The sequence below is a fragment of the Babylonia areolata genome, chromosome 20 (genome assembly GCF_041734735.1).
Source record: "Babylonia areolata isolate BAREFJ2019XMU chromosome 20, ASM4173473v1, whole genome shotgun sequence".
In the NCBI taxonomy this organism is placed as follows: Eukaryota; Metazoa; Mollusca; class Gastropoda; order Neogastropoda; family Buccinidae; genus Babylonia; species Babylonia areolata.
In genome coordinates this window covers 43298232-43308231 of record NC_134895.1, presented here as the reverse complement: position 1 = coordinate 43308231, position 10000 = coordinate 43298232, and the positions used below count along the sequence as shown (strand labels likewise).

At 46.7% G+C, this 10000-nt stretch overlaps 1 protein-coding gene across 2 annotated transcripts in view; it reads right to left on the bottom strand.

Annotated features, from left to right (window-relative positions):
• Nucleotides 1-4811: 4811 nt before the first annotated feature.
• LOC143295525 (uncharacterized) overlaps nt 4812-10000 on the bottom strand; it is a 13432-nt gene continuing 8243 nt past the window's right edge. For both annotated transcript variants that reach the window (XM_076607254.1, XM_076607255.1), the window contains one exon: nt 4812-7842. In XM_076607254.1, the coding sequence (XP_076463369.1) occupies nt 6659-7842 (1184 nt within the window). In that variant the 3' untranslated portion in view covers nt 4812-6658. The remainder of the gene's footprint in view (nt 7843-10000) is intronic.

The window sequence follows — 10000 nt, the reverse complement described above, 5'->3', positions numbered from 1 at the left end:
AAATCTTACTGGGCAGAGTGAAAATCTTAAATCTTACTGGGCAGAGTGAAAATCTTATTGGACAGAATGAAAATCTCAAACGAGTAGGCCGAAAATCTTACTGGGCAGGGTGAAAATCTTACTGGGCAGGGTGAAAATCTTACTGGGCAGGGTGAAAATCTTACTGGGCAGGGTGAAAATCTTACTGGGCAGGGTGAAAATCTTACTGGGCAGAGTGAAAATCTTACTGGGCCGGGTGAAAATCTTACTGGGCAGAGTGAAAAGCTTACTGGACAGCGTATAAAAGCTTACCGGTAGGGTGAAAATCTTACTGGGCAGGATGAAAATCTTACTGGACAAGGTGGTATCTTACTGGGCAACGTGAAAATCTTACTGGGCAGGATGAAAATCTTACTGGGCTGGGTGAAAATTTTACTGGGCAACGTGAAAATCTTACTGGGTTGGGTGAAAATCTTACTGGGCAGAGTGAAAATCTTACTGGGCCGGGTGAAAATCTTACTGGGCAGAGTGAAAAGCTTACTGGGCTGGGTGAAAATCTTACTGGGCAGCGTGAAAATCTTACTGGGCTGGGTGAAAATCTTACTGGGCAGGGTGAAAATCTTACTGGGCAGGGTGAAAATCTTACTGGGCAGAGTGAAAATCTTACTGGACAGCGTATAAAACCTTACTGGGCAGGATGAAAATCTTACTGGACAAGGTGGTATCTTACTGGGCAACGTGAAAATCTTACTGGGCAGGATGAAAATCTTACTGGACAACGTGGTATCTTATGGGCAACGTGAAATCTTTCTGGGCAGAGTAAAAATCTTACTGGGCAGGATGAAAATCTTACTGGACAACGTGGTATCTTACTGGGCAACGTGAAAATCTTTCTGGGCAGAGTGAAAATCTTACTGGGATGGATAAAAATCTTACTGGGCAGGATGAAAACCCGAAACTGGAAGGCTGAAAATATTACATGGCAGGGTGAACTTTTGAAACGAGTAGGATCTAATACGCGCACGTTAAAGATCCTGTAATCCATGTCAGCGTCCGGTGGGTTATGGAAACACAAGAACATATACCCAGCATGCACACACCCCGGAAACAGGGTGATGGCTGCCTACATGGCAGGAGTGAAAACGGTCATACACGTAAAAGCCCACTCGTGTGCATACGAGTGAACGTGGGAGCTGCAGCCCACAGACGAAGAAGACGAAGAAGAAGAAAGGAGTAGGGTGAAAATAAGCCTGAAGGACAGCATCGAAATAGAAAGACAACGACGACGAAAAAAAAAAAAAAAAAAAGATGTGTGTGCTTTGTCTTGTTGTCGGTTCGTTTTGATTTATGTCAAGTCCTGTCGCGGCAAACGGATTACCGGTGCCGCAGCAACGACACGTGTGCACGACGTGTGCGTACACACGGATTATTCTTTTGTTACAACACTGACGTGCGCGTGGCACACCCAAGCGCGCGTGCACGTGCGAGAGTGGTAGCGGTTGTGTGTGTGTGTGTGTGTGTGTGTGTGTGTGTAGTTGTGTATGTCTGCGTTGGGAGAGGTAGAGGGTGTGTGTGTGCGTGTAGGTCTGCTTGAGAGAGAAATAATGGTAAAGATGGAGCCAAGTAGAGAGAGAGAGAGAAACAGTGTGTGTGTGTGTGTGTGTGTGTGTGTGTGTGTGTGTGTGTGTGTGTGCACGCATTCGCTCGAACGCACGCGCGGGCGTATATGTGTAGTTGTGTGTGTGTGTGTGCGTGGGTGTGCGTGCGTGCGTGCGTGAGTGCACGCGCGCTTGTGTGTGTGTGTGTGTGTGTGTGTGTGTGTGTGTGTGTGTGTGTGTGTGTTAGCATGCGTGCACCGTGCGTCAACAGCCAAAATCATAACGGGAAAAGAAAAGAATTCTTAGTTATCGTGTACAGTGCCATTCAGAGCGTTCCATGCCAGTGGGGAAAAGTCAGCCGCCCCCCCCCCCCCCCCCCCCCCCTAACATCCCCTCCCCCCCACTTCCCCCCTGCTCCCCCCTTTAACAAAAGCTGTATTGTCTCACAGCCTTTACGGGGATATCGAAACAATGGGTATCAGGAACAAAGAAACGCTGGCCCCAACCATCTACGGCAAATTGGTTGAGAATTTCGTCTGTGACGCTTTGAACAAAATCTATTAGACCTCAACACGCGCGGTCACTCTAAACTGCCGCGCACGCGCACAGAGGATCGCGGCCCAAAGCCCGGCCATTGGTTGGCCTGTGGTGACCACGTGACTTAGTGACACTTGATACATCCAGCCAGTGACACCTCAAAGGCGGTTTCCGCTGGTTTATCTTCAGAACAAGTTCGGCGGAACAAAGTGGACGGTGTGAGAAGTGTGTGTGTGTGTGTGTGTGTGTGTCTGTGTGTGTGAGTTCTTTTGCCTTTATTTGCTTTTCTTTTGGCTCTTACATTCATCTTTCTTTCCATTTCTTTTTCTTTCTTTTTTTTTAATAGTTTTTTGTTTTTTGTTGTTAGTGGTGGTGGTTTATTTTTTTTTTTTTTTTTTTTTTTTTTTTTTTTTACATAACAGGATGTTTATATCTTAACAAAACACCAACGCACACACGCACTATAGCGCGCTCACACACACACACACACGTTCGCTCGCTTATACACACACGCGCGCGCGCGCGCGGCCAACACGCACACACTTAAACGCGTGTGAATATTGCTCAATAACGAACCATCCGCTGTTGAAAAGTTCACAATTTGCAGATGATAGTCATGGTAGTGCTGACTAAAATATATGGTTCTTGGCAGATCTAACCTGTCAAATCTAGTTAACTTGAAATCACCGTAGGCCTTTTCGTCACTTGTTGAACTGACCTTTATCTGATATGTCATTTTTCCATTCAGTTGGAACTAATATGTTGACCATGGCCTGCGTGAAACTAACTGCACTGAGATGAAAAGAATCTTCTGTGCAATAGAGACAAAGAAATTACCTCCCTCATTTCCATTCCAGATTGGGTAAAGGGGAAAAGCAATCGAGCAAGCAAGTGTGTGTGAGAGAGAGGGGGGGGGGAGGGAGGGAAGAGTGTGTGTGTGTGTGTGTGTGCGCGCGCGTGTGTGTCTGTGAGAGAGAGAGAGAAAGTGTGTGTGTGTGTGTGTGTGTTTGTGTGTGCGTGAGAGAGAGAGAGGGAGAGAAAGAGAGTGTGTGTGTGTGTGTAGGATTTGGGAGAGCTGAAAGGAAGGGAGTGAGAGAGAGAGAGAGAGAGAGAGTGTGTGTGTGTGTCTGTGCATAAGGTTTGGGGGGCTGAAAGGTAGGGAGTGTGTGTGGAGGAATGGGGGTGGGGGGAGGGTGCAAAGAAAGAGAAAACGAAAGGATGAGACGGGGAGGCGATAAATAAAATAAGAAAAGAAAGATAAATAGAAAGAAACACAGAACGAACATGAAGCACCGATGGCTTCACACGTACCCCCACCGCCACCCCTACACCCTCTTGCCTCAAACCCCCTGTAATTTGGGGGGTGAGAAAGAATTAAAAGGGTGGAGAGAGAGGTTACGAGACAGGTTGGTGTCGGTTGTGCCGTAAACCCCAGCCCACTTCCACTTCCCCCCCCCCCACTCCCCGCCCACCTTCCCAACCCTATCCTCCAACTCTTCCGTCCAGTAATATGTTTATACTTTAAACCGTTTGTGTACAGTGGAAGTGCTTTGTGATGGCGTGGGCGTGTGGGCGGTGCGTGTCGTGAGAGAGAGAGAGAGAGAGAGAGAGAGAGAGAGAATATGGCCTTTTTTTCCTTTTTTTTATTTTAACGGAGGAGGCGTCACTGCGTTCGGACAAATCCATATACGCTACACCACATCTGCTAAGCAGATGTTTGATCAGCAGCGTAACCCAACGCACTGGAGAATAAGATTTGTCTCAATAATAATAATAATAATAATAATGATAGTATTTATATAGCACTGAAGCTTGTGCAGAGACAAATCTAAGCGCTTTCACATCAGTCATTCATACGCATGCATGACTCTAAAACTGAAGAAACTGAAGACAAGGAAGAGGCAGGGGAGGGAGGCTATCTTGTGAAGAGGTGGATTTTAAGGCCAGACTTGAAAGAGCTGAGTGCGAAGACCTGACGAAGCGAAAGAGCAAGTTCATTCCAAATGCAAGGTCCAGAGACAGAGAAAGAACGGCGTCTTCGCGGTGACATTGCCTGATTTTTCACATGCACCGTTTCATGCGCCGTTGTCATTATTCAACAAATAGTTTCATTATTAGACAGAAACGGAACGCTAACAACAGTGATAATATGATTTTGTAATGGTGTATGACTTAGCTCATATTGATGAATTTCTTAGCTTATTTTAAACTGTACAGCAGTGATTTGTAATAATGAGTCAGGGCTTATAAAGGTTCATGACATAGCTTATATTGATAGATAGGTATTATAGTTTAATTTGATGCTGTCATGATAATGTGCAGAAAGTACTTATGTGAGTGGTCGGTTGGGAAGAGGCGTGTGTGTTTGAATTGTCTTTTTCCTTCTCCTCTCCAGTCTTCCTCCCATTTGTTTGTTTGAGCTCTTGCACTCTCTCTCTCTCTCTCTCTCGCACACACACAGACACACACACATACTCTCTCTCTCTCCCTCTCTCTCTCTCTCTCACTTGCACACACACACACACACACACACTCTCTCTCTCTCTCTCTCTCTCACTTGCACACACACACACACACTCTCTCTCTCTCTCTCGCACAGAGAGAGAGAGAGAGAGAGAGAGAGAGAGAGAGATAAGCCGGCGAATGAACAAACGGACAAGTGAAGGTCTATATTATATTTCAATTCAATCTCAGAAAGAAAAATGGCACACTGGAAACATTCTTGCACTCTTATTCATTGCAATAAAATATATAGACAGGTGGATGGATGGATGAATGAATGATCAAACAAACACGGAGACCGGGGAGCGATGTATTCTTAAACATTATTGTCTGTTTGCATAGCATTCAGTTGAACGTAGTACAATTACCATCTCTAAAATGCGTGCACGCACGCACGCACGCACGCGCGCGCACACACACACACACAGATGATAGAGAGAGAGTAAAAGAGAGAGGGGTGGGGAGGAAACAGACACAAACAGTGCAAACAACAACACACACTCGTGGGTTTTTTCCGGATTTCTTTTTTCAGCCAATCATACTAAGGCAAACGAAACAACTTGTTTGAGAGACAGTAAGTGACGGAGGCCAAGATTCAATCGTGCGTTTGAGTCTGATAATTCATACATAAAAAGAAACGTCACGCAAGTATGTGTCACCCGCATCTAACAGCAAAATACTGAGTCACGACATACGGGACACGGGAGATAAATGGAAGGACAAGACGGAATTCACAGCCAGATATATACAGACACACAGATCTGCACACGTGACAAATCAACAGTGCAGACGAGAGAAACAGACAAGAAGATAGGCGAAGAAAAGGCACACCGCTGTATCTTAACTTTCTCTGATATCAGTGTCTGATGAAATATAATTAACAACAAATCTTTCTGTATTTCATCATCAGTCACAATCAACTGCGCTATTGCCTGTGTAAACGAACTATCTAAAAACATCGATCAGCTAATACAGTCCACACATTGATCTGATACGTTGCAATAATATTGCTCAAAGTAACCAAGTCAAGTTCTTGTTTGATGTCGAGAATCGTATCTTAATAAAGCGTCTTGCGTTTTTATTGTCAAACAGTACATGTCAAAGTTTTGCTATTTGTTTATACTGTAAGTTTTTGTCCGAAAGGTTGCCATCTGAAAAGCAAATCGAAAATTTTAGCATCAAAAGCGAGCTTTAAAAAACGATACAGACAAAAACTCAATAAAACGAGCATGCACATGAATAAATAAACAGAATTTGTCCAAACAAAAGGTTACAGCTACACCAACGTTTGTGTGCTAAATGTTTACACAACCACTGTAGTAATACTCGTACGCAGTGTTCTGGGATGTAATAGCGAGCTGATTTCCCAGTGACTGTAGCACTGAGCGTAGAATAGCTATTTCGTAAGAGTTGTATCCGCGAAAAGTCTGGCAAGTTCAACAGTTTATAATTGTCATTTCTTCTTCGTTCTTGGGCTGCGATTCTACGTTCACTAGTGTACACGAGCGGGCTTTCATGTGTATGGCCGTTTTTACCCCCGCCACGTAGGCAGTTATATCCCGTTTTCGGGGGAAAATAATTGTCAGTTTCATTGCACAGGCTAAGTTTTCTTTGCTGTATAGGTTTGGACAAGTCCGCGAAACTGTCTTAAGTGTCGCTGTCGCCTCAGACAATTTGGTAGCATAGTTCTGCAAGTGCACTGTAACTGCAGACGCAATGTGTGGCGGAATAACAACAGGACTGCAACAGAATCTTCGCTGTGAACGCAATTACATGAGGCCTGGCCGGCGCGTTGGGTTTATGTGAAGGTCGAGCATCTGCTGCCTTTTTCTTCCTTATATATATATTTTTTTTTCTTTTCTTTTCACAGCAGACCTTGATCTTGGTATATATGTCGCATAATCCAGTTGACTGGCGTTAGTTTGCGACGGGTGTGGTGTAGCATATATGGATCCGTCCGCACGCTCTGACACGTCCTTGAAACTGAAACTGTAACTTTCAGTGTTCTGGAGCTTTCACGAGGAGCGAACTTTAACCGCGACTTAACTGTAATCGTAGCTGCGGGCCGTCAGACCGGGCAGAAGGTGGGAGTAAGGCAGGAAGGTCAGATGACGACCGGAACCGGAAGCCGCGGCGGCGGCGTACATGTAGCCCACAGAGCCCAGGTGGGCGGTGGGGGGAGGGGGCAGGATGGGGGAGAAGGCCGACTTGAAAGCTACGTCAGCCAGATCCCCGCCGCCGACCCCCGGGTGGTGCTGGTGGTGACTCAGGTAGGAGGACGCCGCCGGAGGGAAGAGCCCCAAAGACTCCGAGGAGGAAGAAGATCGACGCGCCGCTGCCGCCGGTTCTCCCCCCGATGTCAGGGCGGAAATGGAAGCTAACGGAGCGCGAGGGAAGGAGGCGGGCGATGGGGCGGTGGTGGTGGTGGTGGCGGCGGTATGAGGGGTGAGCAGCGGAGGGGGGGTGTGGTTGAGGAGAGAGTCCATGGCCAGCAGGATGTCGTGCTGACACCTCTCCAGCGCCTCCTGCAGCTCCTCGCGCCGCACGTGCGGGAACACGCGGCACAACAGCGCCAGTGGGGAACGACTCCTGGAGTGTATGCCGGAGTTCACGGTTTCCGAAGCGGCGGCGGCGGCGAAGGTGGCGCTATGCGGGCTGTGGTGGTGGCGCTGCTGGGGTCGGCACGTGCCGCCCGACGCCGTCTTCTCCGATGACTCGGGACTGCTGTGGGTCACTTCCTCGTAGCCCTGACCGCCGGGCGAGGAAGAGGAGGAGGAAGAGGTGGAGGAGAAGGAGGAAGGTTTGGGGGACATGGCGTTTGAAGATCTCCTGGTGTGTCGAGGACTGTGCTCCGTCCCTCCCAGGTTCTTCAGATCCTCACGGCTGCTGCTGGTGATGGTGGTAGTGGTGGTGGTGGAATCGTTCTTCAAGTCTTCTTCCCCCCTCGCCGCGTCTCTCTCCGCGTCCTGCGTGACGTAGGCAGTGCTGGTCACTGTCCTGGCGTCACTGCTGCTGGCGTGGGCTGCGTCATTGTGGGAGAGGCGAAGGTCGTAACCATGGCAGTGATGGGGGAGGGGTCTTGGAGGGTAGGGGTGAGGGCTGTCTTGGTGCTGGTGCTGGTGGTTGCTGTGGTGTTGGTGGCGCTGGGGTGAACCTGTTCTGTTGCTGTGGTTTGTGGTCGGTCCCGTCACGATATCTTCTGACTCCATCCGGGCCCGTTTCGCTTCTGCAAAACAATAGATAACGTCGGTACTAGTTCATACATGCATACATACGTTTTTTCCCTCTTTTCTGGGGTGGGAGGGGGTGGGGGGTCATGACGATCTGTTTCGTACAGGTGTACACATAGCTATATAAAAAACAAGAGGCAAGGCCTTCAAGACTCACTTGTGATACACTTTTAAAAAAATCAAGATTTTTATGTATTGAGTATAATTTCAAAATGTAATGTTTAAGATGAGAAAGATCAGTTTAAAGCAAATTAAGTCCCCTAACATTAATTACAGAGTAATTTCCCTTTTTTACTATCTGCACCAAAACATTTGCAAAATAAATAAAACTTCCATGCTTAGCAAAAGAAGTTCCTGTTTGAACAAAAAATGATAATAGTAACTCCTCTTGTTGTTGTGTCAGAATAAGAGGTCAAAGTGCCAAGTTTAGAGAATACAAAAAAAATATAAATATAACAGTAAATGCAGTTTGCATATAATTAGGCTTCCTTTTTTATTTTTTTGTGCCCATCCCAGAGGTGCAATATTGTTTTAAACAAGATGACTGGAAAGAACTGAATTCTTCCTATTTTTATGCCAAATTTTGTGTCAACTGACAAAGTATTTGTAGAGAAAATGTCAATGTTAAAGTTTACCACGGACACACAGACACACGGACACACACACAGACAACCGAACACCGGGTTAAAACATAGACTCACTTTGTTTACACAAGTGAGTCAAAAACCATTCACGATCATTTGTTAAACAGAGTGAGAGGAGGGGAGAGGGGAAGAGAGCACGGACTGGGGTGCAGGTTGTCAATAAGGGTAAGTCGACACTGTTTTCTTGCATACTTTTGTTTCTTTAGTTCTTTCAGCGAAGTTAAGGTGGGCTTAGTCAGACCTGCGAAAGACCGAGGAAAAAGGAGAAGCAGGGTAGCGTCCCTTGTGTTTGGTGGCAGTGCAGTGTGTGGGAATGGAAAGTCAGGCTGGTATGTTTGTTATAAGATCCGTCATTTTTTAACCCTACCCCCCACACAAATACACATTGCCGTGTGTGTGTGTGTGTGTGTGTGTGTGTGTGTGTGTGTGTGTGTGTGTGTGTGGAGAGAGAGAGAGAGAGAGAGAGAGAGAGAGAGAGAGAGAGAGAGAGAAAGGGGGTAGGTTGGTGGATATCGCTGTCATCCCCTTCCTGTGTTCGAACATGTCCATACAGATTTTGCTTTCTAAAACCAGGTTCGGTTCATGTAACACTTGACTGTCCTGGTGGGGAACGTATTCTGAAACGGATCCGTTTGACCCTATCGGCACTTCAGCGTCAAGTTTTCCCCCCTCTGCGCATACCTCTTTCTCTCCCTTTTCCTCGCCCCCACCCTCACCCCTACCTCTGTCTGGTGCGATGAAGCAGGAAAAAAAAGACGACGATGTCAATGTTGGTCTGGAGTTAGTTGAAGATTATTGAACATACTGTGATGCAGTAGACATCCGAGTGTTTACCAGTAGCACAGAAAGAGAAAAGTTGAATGATTAAAAACAACAACAACAACAACAAAAACAGTAATTATGTTGTGTGTTCTGTGAACGTGTTAAAATGAACAGAGAAAAAAAAGAAGAAGAAGAAAAGAAAAGGTAATACGAAATAGTCGCGAGCGCAGGAGCACAGGTGTACAAAAATAATCAAATGCTGGGATCTCACTTAAATTGATACGATACCCATGAAGACAGCGAATAGTGTGCTTTCCAAATTTGCTACACACAAGCTGCAGGGAAACTAGAACGGTGGACACATCTCCACTCTTTGCCACAAAGCGATGCAGGCATTGGAACAAGGAACCGCGGCAAACATGAATAATCTTCGTGTGACAGTTTCAGTTTCAGTAGCTCAAGGAGGCGTCACTGCGTTCGGACAAATCCATATACGCTACACCAAATCTGCCAAGCAGATGCCTGACCAGCAGCGTAACCCAACGCGCTTAGTCAGGTCTTGAGAAGCTAAGACAACTCAGTGAAGTCAGCCACATTATCATCTCGGTAGGTCCCAAGATAGCTAAATAAGTAAAAGTACACACACACACACACACACACACACACACAAGAAGAAGAAGAAAAGAAAAGAGATAAATCCTAGACACCCGTCGCCCCCCCCCCCCCCCCCCCCTACCCCCACCCCCCT